General features: G+C 37.0%; 1 protein-coding gene across 1 annotated transcript in view; it reads left to right on the forward strand.

The window, feature by feature from the left end:
- Nucleotides 1–18808, forward strand: part of IQCM (IQ motif containing M) — a 412672-nt gene that overhangs the window by 208568 nt on the left and 185296 nt on the right. Inside the window, 1 exon segment of the mRNA XM_044224898.1 lies at nucleotides 2630–2764. Coding sequence (XP_044080833.1) covers nucleotides 2630–2764 — 135 coding nt within the window.

Raw genomic sequence — 18808 nt, forward strand, 5'->3', positions numbered from 1 at the left:
TTTGGCTCAGGTCATGATCCCAGGGTCCTGGGATTGAGTCCTGGATAGGACTCCTTGCTTGGTGGGGAGCCTGCTTCTCCCTCTGCCTATTGCTCCTCCTGTTTGTGCTTGCTCATGCTCTCTTCTCTCTTTCTCTCTCCCTCTCTCTCTGACAAATAGATAAATACATAAAACCTTAAAAAATAAAAATACTCTTAAAATTGTCTTTAAAAATAATAAAAAACAACAAAATTATGCAAGTAAATTATATTTAATTGAAATCAGCATCTTTCTGCTTTATAATGTAAAAGTGCTACATTTTTGGGAGAGTTTATCTAATCATAAAATGTGTATTTCACAGCAGACTATAAGTTCCATGAAGACAGGGACTGTATCTATTAACCTTCATTAATGAATAGCCACTATTAATGAATCCCTGGCTTATCAAAGGGCTCAGAAATATTTGTTGATAGTTTTCATTAAGTTTATTACTTATGTTAAAATTATATGCCAAAAGATATTTACAGATAATCAGAATCCTTTGAGTTAGAATGACTCCTTTTCTGTGTCTCGAGGTTAAAGAAAGAAGTCAGAGAGATTCTATACACATCATGGAATTGCACTAAGGGTTAAAGTAACTCTAGAGTCCACAGAATTTGCAAGTTCTTGTTTGCCTTTATATTCCTTGGAAAATTCTCTATCCCTTCCATATGTGGATTACTAATTGGGTGATATTTGGCAGATACCTATCTCTACACATTTTTAAGAATCTTTAAATGACCAGAAAATTTCATTTAATTTTCATGATTTAAGTTTTATATTGACCCTGATTAAACCTGTCTGGAATATTAATTCTGCTAGTTTGTGGCAGAACATTTGCTTTTCAAGCATAGTATATAGGTTAAGTGCATTATTGTCTATTAATACAGTTACATGACCATAATATTAATATGTGTCTTAGTTTAATCTAGTGAGAAGCATCTAAAATTGATTAAATGAAAAACTAATAAAGGTAAATATACTTTTTCAAGGAGAAATATATTTCCTTAACTAGAAAATAAAAAAGTGACTTTCTTTGTGTGCTAGTTTGGATTTCTTCAGAATCAGACCCTGAGACAAGAATTTAAGTACAACTAATCTGCTAGTAGATCTCAGGAAATACTGTTAATGGAATGAAGTTAAGATAGGGAAGGGATGGAAGTAAAAAAAAGAATGCATTATCAGACCGATTACCATCAACTGGAGCTCGATCCCTCTAAGGAATGGTGTAGACAACTTTTCTTAAGTGCTGGGCCTTTATCCATCAACTCCAAGTTGAGGGAGGTCCGGGGTTGAGGACCACTGCACTGGGGGCTTTAATTTTCTGGCACTCTGGCTTGCTGCACAGGTGGGCAGAATGGAGTCCTGCAGCCAGAGGGAGCCCTGAGGCAATGAAATGAGATGCTGATGAGTGAAAGTCAAGGTAGCAAGTGTAGAATTGTAAGGGACAAGGCAGTATGGATGGGGTACCAACAGCACATGCTCTAGGTTGCTTATTCGAAAAGAGAGAAAAGCCATAGATATTCTAAATATAAATTTATTTTGCTGCTTTGTTTCCAGATCTGGAATAGTGGCTTATATTTAGGCAATCACTCAATATTTCTTGAATTTATTAATGTCTCACAACTGTCCACTTCAACTGAATGAATAAGTGAGTAAACAGAAAGTCGAAAGTCCATGTGGTTGAGTATCAGGATCATCCACTGACTCCTGTTAGAAACCACTCTATTGCCCTTTGTCATTTGGAGCCCATACTTGAGAGCTAAGCCTGTACGGAGGCAGACTTTGTCATCCTGTAAATGCTGATTGACAATCACCTTCCTGGGGGCAATCCAGCATACTTGAGAGTAGAGACTCAGTATTACCTTTTTGAAAAGAAAAACTAAAACGTTTATGGAGAACTACACTTATAAAATGTTCGCATCCATTTTCTTGCTAATTATCTAAGCCCCGTTACTGTCAAGTACGAGACATAGGTAAAGATGGCTCTACTGAGTGGTTTTCTGTGGAAACCTTGAGCCAGGAGTGGAAAGATCACTTTCTGTGGTCACTCAAGTCCAGTCACCTTAAATTAGGAAGGAGAAATACAGGAAATCAGGGGGCAAAAGTAAACATCATTCCATGTAAGGGCAAAATCAGAAGACGGATAAGCAGTCCAAAGAACAGTCACTGATATAAGTGGCTAGAGTGTAGATAGAAGCCAAAAAGAGATGAAAAAATTAGGGGAGCTAAATAAAAATGAGCACTGAGATGGGTCAGTAGAAGTCAGGCCCCCAGAAGCCCTGACATTAAAGCTTTGTCTTGTGTTGTAACTTGAGCCTTGATGTATGCATGGCCCGTGGGTATTTTTCATGTAAACCAGGCCAGAGGCTGCCAGTGTTCTCTTTGGGGAAACAGATCTAAATCTGACTACTAGAGGATTTGCGAGGGAGAAGCATGTCCCATTTCCTTCTAACCTTCCCCAGGAGGCTGACATAGAGCTACACTAATCGCTAGATATACAAATAAAACGGGAGGGAAAGCTTCTTTGAATATAGATGAAGCTTTCTGGTGGTTTGTTATTGACATTTTATTTATAAGAAAAATATTTTCTTTTGTCTCTTTCTTTTAGTCTATGAAACAATGTTTGCTAAGAGAGAAGATTGGCAAGGATTAGAAAGAAGTGAGCTCCTCAAATTCTTCAATGACTGTGGTCATTTCCCAACCCAGCAGCAAATTGACGAGGTTTGGGACCTGGTCCATAGAGGCGAGTGGTTTTCCCATTTCTTGTTTTCTTTTCCCTTTCTTTGCTGTTCCCTTTCCCGCTTTCTTTGTTCCCTTGTTCTTTCCTTCCTTCTTTAATTTAATTTAAATATAACTTAAATTGCTCCATTTTTGTTCCATTTTTCTTTTTTCATTAAGCTTATCCTTAAATCCATTTCCTAAAATTTTAAAATCTTAGTTTAATGTATATGAAAGAAGAGATTTAAAGGATAGGTCAAAAGAAGTTAATATAATACTGCTTTTTTTTTTTTTTTTTTTTAAGAGGGGTGGAGGAGATGGTTTTAAGCTTTTGGCTTTTTTTTTTTTTAAGATTTTATTTATTTATTTGATAGACAGAGATCACAAGTAGGCAGAGAAAGCAGGCAGAGAGAGAGGAAGAGAAGCAGGCTCCCTGCTGAGCAGAGAGCCAGACTCAGGGCTTGATCCCAGGACCCGAAGGCAGAGATTTAACCCACTGAGCCACCTAGGCGCCCCTGGCTTTAAGTTTTTAAAATTCTAATATATTTTTTGATATAAAAAAGTTACATCTAACTCAGTTTATTTTAAACTACTATATTTTAAAAAGCTTTCTCCTGGATAGTTAGATTGGGTACTGAAGAACGTAATTGTTTAAATGTTTAAACATTATAAGCTATTTCAATAAAATAGAATCTTATAGTTAGAAAATAATTTATTTTCTGAACAGTAAGTAGGTGAAAGGATAGTATTGTTTGAGAATATTTAATAATTTAAATAGAACAACACCCTTCCCTTCTCTAAAGGCTAGTCACCAAGATGGGGGAAGTCTCATCAAATTACCTTACTTCCTTAAGGTTCTTCTCCATGTTACTGTGACCATACTAATGCTATAGCTTGCTGTTAGGTCTAAAGATGAAGGATGATGGATCTACAATTTAATTGAGAAAAGAAGATAAAACACTTCAGGACCCCTTCTAAATACAACAAAAGGGAGGAACCTTGTTAATTTAAGCATCTGCCTTCTGCTCAGGTCATGTTTCCAGGGTCCTGGGATCAAGATCAAGCCCCACGTGAGGCTCCCTGCTTGGTGGGAACCCTGCTTCTCCCTCTCATTCTGTCCTTCTCCTCCCCCACTGCCTATGCTCTCTCAAATAAATAAATAAATACAAGAAAAGGGCTCACATGCCAGTAGAAAGTTATGATTAAGGTCAGAGTGATAGGCTGAAGTTTACTTATAGGTTGAAGTTCTCTTTCTTAGTTCTTAGTTTGAATTTATCTAATCTATTACCTGTGGACTTTGCTTTGCCACTGCTGTATCCTTAGTACCTACAACAGTTTTCTAGACTCTCAATAACTATTTGTTCATAGACTGAAAGAAGCACCAAAATCATTTTGAGCTTTACTAAACATGACTATATTGGTTAAGTCATTTTTTTCCTGATGACAAAAACCTTGAATGTTTATTATAGAAAATTTGGGAGCCTAGAAATATACAAAACTTCTAAGAAGCCATAATCGTAAACATTTGATGTCTGTCTTTCCAGGTTTTTTCTGTACATGACATTATTTTTATGAAAATTGAGATTTTCAATGTGTTTGAAAATCTGCTTTTTTTCCCTTATTCATTCTTACAAGATTCCAAGCCATATCATACCACAACATTATTAAGAACTGAATAATAATCTGTCATACAGAGATTTTATGAGTTACGGTTATACCTTTAAATTGCTTTCATTTTTCTTTATAATAATAATAATAATGAAAAAGTTAAACACAAAATAACATTAATTAAACATTTCAGAAACTTACACTGATTAGTGTTAATAATTTAAAATCTAATTTTTTACAAATTAAGTTTCATAGAGATATTTCCCTCTACTGATTATTTTGGTCTTCATAAAGACCTATTGAGAGCGTAGGTCTGGAATTAGCTTTGCTGGGTTTAATTCCTGGCTTCACCATCCTAGCTATATGTCTTTAGATAATTTATTTATCTCTGCTGTGCCTTATTTTTCTCAACCATAAAAGGAAGATAATACTATCTAAGTCATTGGACTGTTGTGAAGTTTAAATGAAATAATATATTTAAAATATGTGTCCCAATATAAGTGCTCAGTAAAGATTGCTATTATTGTTCTTAAGTAATTCTTAGGTATATTTAGTTATCTTTATAATTTTTTATGTTGAAAATGTTTAAATGTTGAACTATTTTGAATACTCATTCATTTTATAGAGCTTATTTATTGAATGTTCTCTGTTGGTTTCCACCCTCTCTTTTGATTATCTTAAGGACCTGTGTGTGCTAGAGGTGGTGAGATGCTAACTTATGGTCATTTTACAGATGAGAGAACTGAGACTTAGAACAAGGCTTTTCTAAGCTCACCAGTAGAGTTGGAACTTTATTCCTGGTTTCTTCAAGTCAGGCTAAGTGTTGTTTCCATCTTACTATGTAGAGATACTTTAAAAGTCTGTGTTATGAAAACATAATTAGACAGATGATTAAAATGCTCTTGACAGCAAGTACTGCCTTTTATTGATCTTTCACAGGCTATCCTAATGCCTTGCGATGAAGTAGGCTTTCTGCAAATGGCCGAGTTTATTAAATTTCTTGTTAAAACTAGAATTATCAGAAGAAAACTTAGTTTAAAAACATATTGTTTTTATTATAATGCCTACAATTGGGAAGCTTTCTTTTATTAAAGGAGCCACTTTAACATAATTTTAAATATATGTCCAATTATGTTGCTCTATCCAGTTAAAAAAATTCTTTTGGTGCATAAGAAGCTTTCATTTGAAATGGAGATATCCTAACTAATGGAAGAAAAACAGAAAATTTATGGGAAATGAAGCTCAATTAATGGTTTTCTACTTGCTTCTGGTATATATTCCATTTTTAAAAGAATCTGGTTTTATGAATTTTAGATTGTCACTCATCTTCATTCATACTGACTTCTTTGATTATGGATAATAGCTCCAGATGTGCAACCTACGCATTTTTTAACCAGTAGACTATTTCACCTAACGCATATGTAGTTAATTCAATTGATTAACTTCTTCAGTGTATGACACCAAGTAGGTCAAATTCCTAAAGCTGTCTGTATTTGTTCAGGTATTTTTAGCTACCCCCCATTCTTTATTCTCATCACTATGGTAACAAAAATTTTGTGACTGAGGACATGATTTTTGTCTGAAATTCTTCCTTTGGGGAAATGAAGCAACTTTAGGCTACATGTATGTGCTGATCTTAAAAGCTGAAGACTATGCAAACATGCTATTGTTTGATACTCATTTAAGTATCAACCAATGAAACAAATAACTAAAGAATGGCATATCTGAAAGTAAGGAAAATAATACATTGTGGTTCTATACCATCTATACTTATATCTGCCTAGTGTTTTAGAAATTCAAACTTTGAAAGTTTTCCAGTATTTTCCCAGTATTTAAATAGAACTTAGTTTATTTTCTGCAGTTGAAATGAACAGAAAACAACATTGAAGTCTCTTTTCACTATGGAGCACTAGACAAAAATCTTAAAATCAGAAACATAGAAGTTACTTATATGCCTTACATATTTTATACATCTGAAGAAACTGTGTTTAGGCTCCCTGACTAGTTAGTGGCAAAATGTAATTAAATCCTGTGCCTCCTGCTCCTTGGGACACAGCTTTGTCCACCATAAACGGACAACACTGCATTTTTTCCCTGTTTTTAAAGAAAAGAATTTATTAAATGGGAAACATATAATGATTTTCCCTTAAAATTTTTTTCATATGAACAGATATTCTATCAATAAAATTTTAATTATGTTGGAAAGTGATTAAGGAGGATTTATAGAGATAGAAAATTCTAGGGTAAAGAAATATGAGACACCAGGAAATTCTGGTGGTAAAAAAATGCAGAAGTAAAAAAAGAAATGCAGAGGTATTGGAGGTACAACAGCCTTATCTTAAATAGCTTCTAAAAAATTTAGCACATATTTATTATAAAACATTTTGAAAATATACATTAAAAACAAGAGATGAAATGAAAAATACTGGCAATTTTATGTTCCAGAATGCCAAGAAGCTAGTGACCTAAAGGTCAGCTAGACTAGGTAGTCAGGTCTTATATAGATCTCCTCGTGCCATCATTAACATTTGGGGAGAATATCTGACAGTCTTTTTTTTTTTTAATAAAAATTTCATCACACTATATACTTACATTGCTAGTACAAATCTCAGTCCAGGAATTCACTATTTTTCCTTAACAAGTTAATTTTTATTTCTATCCTCTAGAAAATTGAATTTCGGTCAATCTTGCTTTTCATTCTTTTTTTTCTGAGACTGTGGCTAAATAAAGATAGAGGGCATCTATCTAGTGAATAACAAACACATGGAGTATCTACCTGCTCTGCAGTATCACCTTTTGACACAGGCATTTCTTGATGTATTCTTTTGCTGGGGCTGACATAACAAAATACCACAGACATGGGTTTGGATCATAGATCACTTTGTGTTTATCCTACTTGGGGTTCATTGAACTTCTTTGATCTGTAGACTAAGGTTTTTTGTAAAATTTGTTAATTTTTCAGCCATTTTTTTCTCTATACATTTTCCTCTCCTTTTATTCTAGGACTCATACTACACTTATATGAATACACTTAATGTGTCCCAGAGGTCTGAATTGAAAAAAATTGAAAAAAAATGTTTCAATTCTTCAAAGTGGACAGTATCTACTGATTATTTTTTAGTTTTTTTCCCCACTGTTTTTTTATTTTTTAATTTTTTTTATTTTCAGCATAACAGTATTCATTATTTTTGCACCACACCCAGTTCTCCATGCAATCCGTGCCCTCTCTAATACCCACAACCTGGTTCTCCCACCCTCCCACCTCCTGCCCCTTCAAAACCCTTAGATTGTTTTTCAGAGTCCATAGTCTCTCATGGTTCACCTCCCCTTCTAATTTCCCCCAACTCCCTTCTCCTCTCTAACTCCCCATGTTCTCCATGCTATTTGTTATGCTCCACAAATAAGTGAAACCATATGATAATTGACTCTCTCTGTTTGACTTATTTCACTCAGCATAATCTCTTCCAGTCCCGTCCATGTTGCTACAAAAGTTGGGTATTCATCATTTCTGATGGAGGCATAATACTCCATAGTGTATATGGACCACATCTTCCTTATCTCTTCGTCTGTTGAAGGGCATCTTGGATCTTGCCACAGTTTGGTGACTGTGGCCATTGCTGCTATAAACACTGGGCTACAGAAGGCCCCTCTTTTCACTACATCTGCATCTTTGGGGTAAATACCCAGTAGTGCAATTGCAGGATCATAGGGAAGCTCTGTTTCTAATTTCTTGAGATCTATCTTTAAGTTTACTTTTTCCTTTCAACTTTCTCAAATCTGTTGCTAACCCATTTTGTAAATTTCTCATTTTGTTATATTTTCTTTTCCTCTTTTGAAAGATTCTATTTATTTGGCAGAGAGAGACGCAGTGAGAGAGGGAACGTAAGTGGGAGAAGTGGGAGAGGGAGAAGCAGGTTTCCCACCTAGCATGGAGCTGGATGTGGGGTCCTATCCCAGGACCCTGGGATCATGACCTGAACCGAAGTCAGGCACTTAACTGACTAAACCACCCAGGCACCCCATTTTGTTATGTTTTTCAACTCTAGAATCCATGGAGTTACTTTTTTAGATTCTATTTCTCTTGATAATGCCCCATTTTTGACTGTCATATTTTCATTTAATTCTTTAAATATAATTTATTTCAATTATTTGAGTGTATTTATGACATCTTTGAGGTCTTGCTAAATCTTATATCTAAGTCCACTCAGAGTGAGTTTTTGTTGACTGCTTTTTTCCCTGAGTGTGGGTTACACTTTACTACTTATTTGAATATTTCTGTTGTTATTTTTGTTGAATACTAGACATTTTGGATATCATGTTTCACAGCACATATAAAATGCTCAAAATATATTTGTTGAATATTTTTGCAACAACAATTTTATCAAAAAAGATTCTAGATTGCCACAACCAAGGAAGGCATCCATTTAGTATGCTCTAATGCATTTCTTTTCACTTTATGACTTATTCCTAATATCATCAATCAGGAAAGAGAATGTATTTTTACCTTCCACATAGCTGAAAGCATCAGAGAATATCTACTAAAATACCAGGTGGGGGGGTGGGGGGGTGGGGAATTGGCTTCCTGTTATGCAAGGGCTATGGAAACCACTTACAAAACCTTTATATCTTTGTCATGCATGGGAAGAGTCTATAGATTCATAGGAGCTTTGCTGTAGAGCCACCAGAGCAGGTAGGGCAAACATCAAACACTTCTAAAGTGATCCAATATTCTGGATCCTGTTAAAGTTCTTCATGACAAATCAATTCAGGGACTATTTTCACTAGTGAGTGGGGATGATAGTAGAAAAAACATTCTCATTATATAGCCATTAAGATAGGTGCCAAGCTTTCCTAACACAAACCACACACCTGAATCATACTGTGTCATTTCAGATAATCTGATTTTGTGCTAAGAATTCTACTCATTTACTTGGCTCCATATATTTTGAGCATTCGGTCTCTCTCCAGTGAACAAAGGTAGGCTAGTAGGTCATAGGCTTTACTGAATTAGATCATGGCAAGAGCATGAAGACCTGAACCAATATTAATATGTCTAATATGAAGATTATTACCTTCCCCCCATAACCAGACACCAACCAGCCAGGAAGCTAAATTCGTATGAAGAGGTAAGAAAAACTCCACATCCATTGCCATTGACAGTAGATGTAACACACTTGATAAGAAATAAATGGAGAGAAGCTGCAGCTCTGCTAGCCTGAATTCAATCTCAGTTGGTGCAGCCACAGGCAAACCATAAATTTAATAGGCAGATTTGGAAATGAGAAAGCATTAGAATGGCTTGCTAACTATTACACACATCTCAAGCTAACTGGAAAACAATAGTAATGAACAGGAAGGACCCAAAAGTACCAGCGAAAGGTAAAATGTGAGGCAGATATAAAATATGACCACATCTGAACCCTGACTGTGTTCCCAACCCACACGCAGACCTATAGGCAAAGGGTGGACATATTTAGGTCTCAAGGCATTTGAATAAACACTCTATCCAATCATAGGATGATAACTAAATTATACAGAATCAGAGAGAACCTTTTGAAAAGCTACTTTTAAAAAATTAAAACAATAACTGAGCAGAGAAATGACTAGCCAAACACCTGGCAGGGGAAGATAGATCAAATTCCAGATATTAAGTCCAGACAAGTTACTAAATAAATAAACCATTGGAGTGGGGAAGCCAGAATCCATAGTTATGTCTTTCTTTTATGATCCAGTTAACTCATCCTACAATTATTGACTCATCTTCAACATTCTCTATAACCTCCTCTGATTTCCAAACTTAAAACATAATATTTGTATCAGCTTGGGGTTCCATACTATTGCTCTATAAATATTTACAGTACTGTATTTATCTAGTTATATGTGTGCATGTCCCTCCGATTATCATATAGATTCTGAGATCTTTGAACTACAATGTAGATTGTACAATGTAGGTTGTGGCAATCTAGAATCTTTTTCTGATAAAATTGTTGTTGCAAAAATATTCAACAAATACATTTTGAGCACTTTATATGTGCTGTGAAATACATTGTAGTTCAAAGATCTCAAAATCCATATGATAATTGGAGGGACATGCACACATATAACTAGATAAATACAGTGCTGTAAATATTTATAGAGCAATATGGAACCCTAAGCTGATACAAATACTACGTTTTAAGTTTGAGAATCAGGGAAGGTTATAGAGAATGTTGGAAGATGAGTCAATAATTGTAGGATGAGTTAACTGGATCATAAAAGAGGTTTCATACATAAAAGAGAGATTGTGTACAAAACAAACTAGAATTTTTAGATCAGTTGGTTAACAGTGAATAGGACAAATCTGTGTCCGCTGGTGGGTAACTGGAGAGGGGACAGTATTGCTAAAACATCTAACTAAAAGATGCCAGATCATTCATTGAGATTTAGTTGACAGTGGTGGCTTTTCATTGTAGAATTCTTGTTTAGAATCCTTTAGTCTCCTATTATCTGCCTATTGGAAATGGATGTTTTCAAATACATAATGCAAATTAGATTTTGCGTATAAATCAGTTTTGTGTCAGTGGGAGCTATTTAAACATTTTCCCCTAAAGCTTGAATACCCCTGTATAGAGACTGGACCCTAGGGGCAAAGAGCAACCCTGAAAGATCTGCTCATCATCACCTTGCTTCAGCTACCTCACCCAAACACTCTCCTACAATTTTTCCTGCTTTCTCCCCTAACACTTTTTAAAGATGGTTCCTGACATTTCATCTCATCTTTCATTATTTAACTCTGTTAATGCTTTCTTTCCCCCAGCTATGGCTATGAAAAGCCTGGGAAAGCCTAGGCTAATGATAGGCCCAGGGAATGATCAGGGCCAGTTGAAAGGCTTTCCCCTTTTTCCTGTCTTCCTGCAGTCATATGAGTTGTTATTCCAATTAGTAAGTTACTCTTATTAGCCATTCTGGGATTTTTTTTCTTTTTTTTTTTTTTCCAATTTATTTATTTTCAGAAAAACAGTATTCATTATTTTTTCATCACACCCAGTGCTCCATGCAAGCTGTGCCCTCTATAATACCCACCACCTGGTACCCCAACCTCCCACCCCCCCACCACTTCAAACCCCTCAGATTGTTTTTCAGAGTCCATAGTCTCTCATGGTTCATCTCCCCTTCCAATTTACCCAAAAGCACATACCCTCCCCAATGTCCATAACCCTACCCCCCTTCTCCCAACCACCCTCCCCCCAGCAACCCACAGTTTGTTTCGTGAGATTAAGAGTCACTTATGGTTTGTCTCCCTCCCTATCCCATCTTGTTTCATGGATTCTTCTCCTACCCACTTAAGCCCCCATGTTGCATCACCACTCCCTCATATTAGGGAGATCATATGATAGTTGTCTTTCGCCGCTTGACTTATTTCGCTAAGCATGATATGCTCTAGTTCCATCCATGTTGTCGCAAATGGCAAGATTTCGTTTCTTTTGATGGCTGCATAGTATTCCATTGTGTATATATACCACTTCTTCTTTATCCATTCATCTGTTGAGGGACATCTAGGTTCTTTCCATAGTTTGGCTATTGTGGACATTGCTGCTATAAACATTCGGGTGCACGTGCCCCTTCGGATCACTACGTTTGTATCTTAAGGGTAAATACCCAGTAGTGCAATTGCTGGGTCATAGGGCAGTTCTATCTTCAACATTTTGAGGAACCTCCATGCTGTTTTCCAGAGTGGTTGCACCAGCTTGCATTCCCACCAACAGTGTAGGAGGGTTCCCCTTTCTCCACATCCTCGCCAGCATCTGTCATTTCCTGACTTGTTGATTTTAGCCATTCTGACTGGTGTGAGGTGATATCTCATTGTGGTTTTGATTTGTATTTCCCTGATGCCGAGTGATATGGAGCACTTTTTCATGTGTCTATTGGCCATCTGGATGTCTTCTTTGCAGAAACGTCTGTTCATGTCCTCTGCCCATTTCTTGATTGGATTATTTGTTCTTTGGGTGTTGAGTTTGTTAAGTTCTTTATAGATTTTGGACACTAGTCCTTTATCTGATATGTCATTTGCAAATATCTTCTCCCATTCTGTCAGTTGTCTTTTGGTTTTGTTCACTGTTTCCTTTGCTGTGCAACAGCTTTTGATTTTGATGAAATCCCAAAAGTTCATTTTTGCCCTTGCTTCCCTTGCCTTTGGCGATGTTCCTAGGAAGATGTTGCTGCGGCTGAGGTCGAAGAGGTTGCTGCCTGTGTTCTCCTCAAGGATTTTGATGGATTCCTTTCTCACATTGAGGTCCTTAATCCATTTTGAATCTATTTTTGTGTGTGGTGTAAGGAAATGGTCCAATTTCATTTTTCTGCACGTGGCTGTCCAATTTTCCCAACACCATTTATTGAAGAGGCTGTCTTATTTCCATTGGACATTCTTTCCTGCTTTGTCAAAGATTAGTTGACCATAGAGTTGAGGGTCTATTTCTGGGCTCTCTATTCTATTCCATTGGTCTATGTGTCTGTTTTTGTGCCAGTACCATGCTGTCTTGATGATGACAGCTTTGTAATAAAGCTTGAAGTCTGGAATTGTGATGCCACCAACTTTGGCTTTGTTTTTCAATATCCCTTTGGCTATTTGAGGTCTTTTCTGGTTCCATATAAATTTCAAAATTATTTGTTCCATTTCTTTGAAAAAGATGGATGGTACTTTGATAGGAATTGCATTAAATGTGTAGATTGCTTTAGGTAGCATAGACATTTTCACAATATTTATTCTTCCAATCCAGGAGCATGGAACATTTTTCCATTTCTTTGTGTCTTCCTCAATTTCTTTCATGAGTACTTTATAGTTTTCTGAGTATAGATTCTTACCCTCTTTGGTTAGGTTTATTCCTAGGTATCTTATGGTTTGGGGTGCAATTGTAAATGGGATTGACTCCTTAATTTCTCTTTCTTCTGTCTTGTTGTTGGTGTAGAGAAATGCAACTGATTTCTGTGCATTGATCTTATATCCTGACACTTTACTGAGTTCCTGTACAAGTTCTAGCAGTTTTGGAGTGGAGTCTTTTGGGTTTTCCACATAGAGTATCATATCGTCTGCGAAGAGTGATAATTTGACTTCTTCTTTGCCGATTTGGATGCCTTTAATTTCCTTTTGTTGTCTGATTGCTGATGCTAGGACTTCTAGTACTATGTTGAATAGCAGTGGTGATAATGGACATCCCTGCCGTGTTCCTGACCTTAGTGGAAAAGCTTTCAGTTTTTCTCCATTGAGAATGATATTTGCAGTGGGTTTTTCATAGATGGCTTTGATGATATTGAGGTATGTGCTCTCTATCCCTACACTTTGAAGGGTTTTGATCAGGAAGGGATGCTGTACTTTGTCAAATGCTTTTTCAGCATCTATTGAGAGTATCATATGGTTCTTGTTCTTTCTTTTATTAATGTGTTGTATCACATTGACTGATTTGCGGATGTTGAACCAACCTGCAGCCCTGGGATAAATCCCACTTGGTCGTGGTGAATAATCCTTTTAATGTACTGTTGAATCCTATTGGCTAGTACTTTGGTGAGAATTTTTGCATCTGTGTTCATCAAGGATATTGGTCTATAGCTCTCTTTTTTGATGGGATCCTTGTCTGGTTTTGGGATCAAGGTGATGCTGGCCTCATAAAATGAGTTTGGGAGTTTTCCTTCCATTTCTATTTTTTGGAACCATTTCAGGAGAATAGGAATTAGTTCTTCTTTAAATGTTTGGTAGAATTCCCCTGGGAAGCCATCTGGCCCTGGGCTTTTGTTTGTTTGGAGATTTTTAATGACTGTTTCAATGTCCTTACTGGTTATGGGTCTGTTCAGGCTTTCTATTTCTTCCTGGTTCAATTTTGGTAGTTTATATGTTTCTAGGAATGCATCCATTTCTTCCAGATTGTCAAATTTGTTGGCGTAGAGTTGCTCATAGTATGTTCTTATAATAGTTTGTATTTCTTTGGTGTTAGTTGTGATCTCTCCTCTTTCATTCATGATTTTATTTATTTGGGTCCTTTTTCTTTTCTTTTTGATAAGTCTGGCCAAGGGTTTATCAATTTTATTAATTCTTTCAAAGAACCAGCTCCGAGTTTCGTTGATTTGTTCTATTGTTTTTTTGGTTTCTATTTCATTGATTTCTGCTCTGATCTTTATGATTTCTCTTCTCCTGCTGGGCTTAGGGTTTCTTTCTTGTTCTTTCTCCAGATTCTTTAGGTGTAGGGTTAGGTTGTGTACCTGAGACCTTTCTTGTTTCTTGAGAAAAGCTTGTACCGCTATATATTTTCCTCTCAGGACTGCCTTTGTTGTGTCCCACAGATTTTGAACCGTTGTATTTTCATTATCATTTGTTTCCATGATTTTTTTCAATTCTTCTTTAATTTCCCGGTTGACCCATTCATTCTTTAGAAGGATGCTGTTTAGTCTCCATGTATTTGTGTTCTTTCCAGACTTCCTCTTGTGGTTGAGTTCTAGCTTCAGAGCATTGTGGTCTGAAAATATGCAGGGAATGATCCCAATCTTTTGATACCGGTTGAGTCCTGATTTAGGACCGAGGATGTGATCTATTCTGGAGAATGTTCCATGTGCACTAGAGAAGAATGTGTATTCTGTTGCTTTGGGATGAAATGTTCTGACTATATCTGTGATGTCCATCTCATCCAGTGTATCATTTAAGGCCTTTATTTCCCTGTTGATCTTTTGCTTGGATGATCTGTCCATTTCAGTGAGGGGAGTGTTAAAGTCCCCTACTATTATTGTATTATTGTTGATGTGTTTCTTTGATTTTGTTATTAATTGGTTTATATAGTTGGCTGCGCCCACATTGGGGGCATAGATATTTAAAACTGTTAGATCTTCTTGTTGGACAGACCCTTTGAGTATGATATAGTGTCCTTCCTCATCTCTTATTATAGTCTTTGGCTTAAAATCTAATTGATCTGATATACAGATTGCCACTCCTGCTTTTTTCTGATGTCCATTAGCATGGTAAATTCTTTTCCACCCCCTCACTTTAAGTCTGGAGGTGTCTTCGGGTTTAAAATGAGTTTCTTGGAGGCAACATATAGATGGGTTTTGTTTTTTTATCCATTCTGATACCCTGTGTCTTTTGATTGGGGCATTTAGCCCATTAACATTCAGGGTAACTATTGAGAGATATGATTTTAGTGCCATTGTATTGCCTGTAAGGTGACTGTTACTGTATATTGTCTCTGTTCCTTTCTGATCTACCACTTGTAGGCTCTCTCTTTGCTTAGAGGACCCCTTTCAGTATTTCCTGTAGAGCTGGTTTGGTGTTTGCAAATTCTTTCAGTTTTTGTTTGTCCTGGAAGCTTTTAATCTCTCCTTCTGTTTTCAATGATAGCCTAGCTGGATATAATATTCTTGGCTGCTGTTTTTCTCGTTTAGTGCTCTGAAAATATCATGCCAGCTCTTTCTGGCCTGCCAGGTCTCTGTGAATAAGTCAGCTGCCAATCTAATACTTTTACCATTGTATGTTACAGACTTCTTTTCCCGTCTGCTTTCAGGATTTTCTCTTTGTCACTAAGGCTTGTAAATTTTACTATTAGGTGACGGGGTGTGGGCCTATTCTTATTGATTTTGAGGGGCGTTCTCTGAACCTCCTGAATTTTGATGCTCGTTCCCTTTGCCATATTGGGGAAATTCTCCCCAATAATTCTCTCCAGTATACCTTCTGCTCCCCTCTCTCTTTCTTCTTCTTCTGGAATCCCAATTATTCTAATGTTGTTTCGTCTTATGGTGTCACTTATCTCTCGAATTCTCCCCTCATGGTCCAGTAGCTGTTTGTCCCTCTTTTGCTCAGCTTCTTTATTCTCTGCCATTTGGTCTTCTATATTGCTAATTCTTTCTTCTGCCTCATTTATCCTAGCAGTGAGAGCCTCCATTTTTGATTGAACTTCATTAATAGCTTTTTTGATTTCAACTTGGTTAGATTTTAGTTCTTTTATTTCTCCAGAAAGGGCTTTTATGTCTCTGGAGAGGGTTTCTCTAATATCTTCCATGCCTTTTTCTAGCCCGGCTATAACCTTGAGAATTGTTATTTTGAACTCTAGATCTGACATATTACCAATGTCTGTATTGATTAGGTCCCTAGCCTTTGGTACTGCCTCTTGTTCTTTTTTTTGTTGTGAATTTTTACGCCTTGTCATTTTGTCCAGCTAAGAGTATATGAAGGAGCAAGTAAAATACTAAAAGGGTGGCAACAATCCCAGGAAAATATGCTTTAACCAAATCAGAGGAGATCCCAAATCGTGAGGGGGGATTTCTCCTCCCTCACGATTGGGTGAGGGATCTCCTCTGATTGGGATCTCCTTTGATTGGGATCTCCCAATCTCTTCTGATTGGGATCTCTTCTGATTTGGGGATAAAAAGAGGTTCAAAAAGAAAGAAAGAAAAAAAAAGAAAAAAAGAATTAAAAAAAGAGATTGAATTAAAAATTCAATCAAGAATTTAAAAAAGAATTAAGAAAAAAAAGATTGAAGAGATTAGGATCTCTTCTGATTTGGGGATAAAAAGAGGTTCAAAAAGAAAGAAAGAAAAAAAGAAAAAAAAAGAATTAAAAAAAAGAAAATGAATAAAGAAATGTATAAAAAAGAAAAAAATATATATATATTAGATAAACTAGTTAAAAAACGTTAAAAAAGAAAAGGGTAAAAGTTATAAAAAATTTTAGCAGAAGAAGAGAAAAAAAAATGAAAAAGAAAAAAATTAAATTAACTGCAAGACTAAAAAATCACAGGCAGAAAGCCATGAGTTCCGTGGTTTGTTTTCTCCTCCTCTGGAATTCTGCTGCTCTCTCCTTGGTATTGAAACTGCACTCCTTGGTAGGTGAACTTGGTCTTGCCTGGATTTCTTGTTGATCTTCTGGGGGAGGGGCCTGGTGTAGTGATTCTCAAGTGTCTTTGCCCCAGGCGGAATTACACCGCCCTTACCAGGGGCCGGGCTGAGTGAACTGCTCGGCTTTGCTTTCAGGAGCTTTTGTTCCCTGAGCGCTTTCCGTAGAGTTCCAGAGGATGGGAATACAAATGGCGGCCTCCTGGTCTCCGGCCCCGAGGAGCCGAGAGCCTGGGGCCCCGCTCCCCTGTGCGCCCTCAGCGAACAGCTCCTAGTAACTCGCGTCTGCCTAACCTTCGGCCGCGCTCCGAGCTCACCGAGCTTGCGACCAGTTCAAGGCAACTCCGAGCTGCGAGCTCACTGTTGGCTCTGTCTCTGCAGCCGGCTTTCCCGTTCCAATATCCGCAAGCTCTGCGACACTCAGACACCCCCGATCCTTCTGTGACCCCGCGGGACCTGAGGTCACGCCGACCCCGTGTGGGCTTCGCCCCGGTTTAGCCTCCGGAGCGATGTCCCTCAGCGGAGCAGACTTTTAAAAGTCCTGATTTTGTGCTCCGTTGCTCCGCCGCTTGCCGGGAGCCGGCCCCTCCCCCCGCGGTCTATCTTCCCGTCGCTTTGGATTCACTTCTCCGCCAGTCCTACCTTTCAGAAAGTGGTTGTTTTTCTGTTTCTAGAATTGCTGTTCTTCTTCTCTTCGATCTGCCGATGGATTTGCAGGTGTTTGCAATCTTTAGATAAGTTCTCTAGCTGATCTCCTGCTAGCTGAGGTAGTCTCAGCCTGCTACTTCTCCGCCATCTTGACTCCTCCTGGGATTTTTTTTCTTAAAACCTTTGAGTCTCCTATTGTTTGGGTTGAAATATTTGTACCACTGTTATATAAGCTACATAGAGAATCTGATTAAATTTTATAATATTACTTAACGCTAGCTATTCTTCTAAAGCCTGTCTGTTTTTGTTAAGTAGAAAATAACCATCTTCAAGAAACAGTGGGAACAGCAGGAGTTTGAGAGTAGCGTAACTTCAGTAAAGGTAAAATTACTTTCATAAGTCTATTAGAAGGCAAGGCTTTAGGCTCCTTTTGTTAGATCACTGTTTATTAGGATTATGTACCCTATACTCTTAACATGCAAAGCTCCACTAGCAAGCCTTTGTTTTATATGATTGAATTACTATAATATCAGGAACATGAACTCCCTGTTGAGAACAACTTTGTTGGCAAATTTCTGATAAATGAAACATTAACATAAAATATTTCAGAAATTCTTATGAAACGAAAATTTTTTATGATATAGTATAATTATTTCAATGTCATAATCAAAGCATTAAAGAGCTTTGTTTTTTTTCTGGCATTCCACTTGATCCAGAGTCCCATTAATTCCCCTAGTAAAGTGAAACTTCCAAAGGAATTAAAGTAGTTTTCAGCCCTTAACAGTTAAGAGAGTTTTGCAGCTCTTACCCAGTCCACTTTTTAAGTCACTTTCAGGATTGCACATTAAAAAAAAAAAAATTAGTGTTGAATCACCATATTGTACACCTGAAACTAACATTACACTGTATGTTAACTGGAATCTAAATGAGAACTTAAAAAAATTATGCTCTGCTCAATAAGGCACCA

This window comes from Neovison vison, chromosome 11 (genome assembly GCF_020171115.1).
Source record: "Neovison vison isolate M4711 chromosome 11, ASM_NN_V1, whole genome shotgun sequence".
NCBI classification, from domain to species: Eukaryota; Metazoa; Chordata; class Mammalia; order Carnivora; family Mustelidae; genus Neogale; species Neogale vison.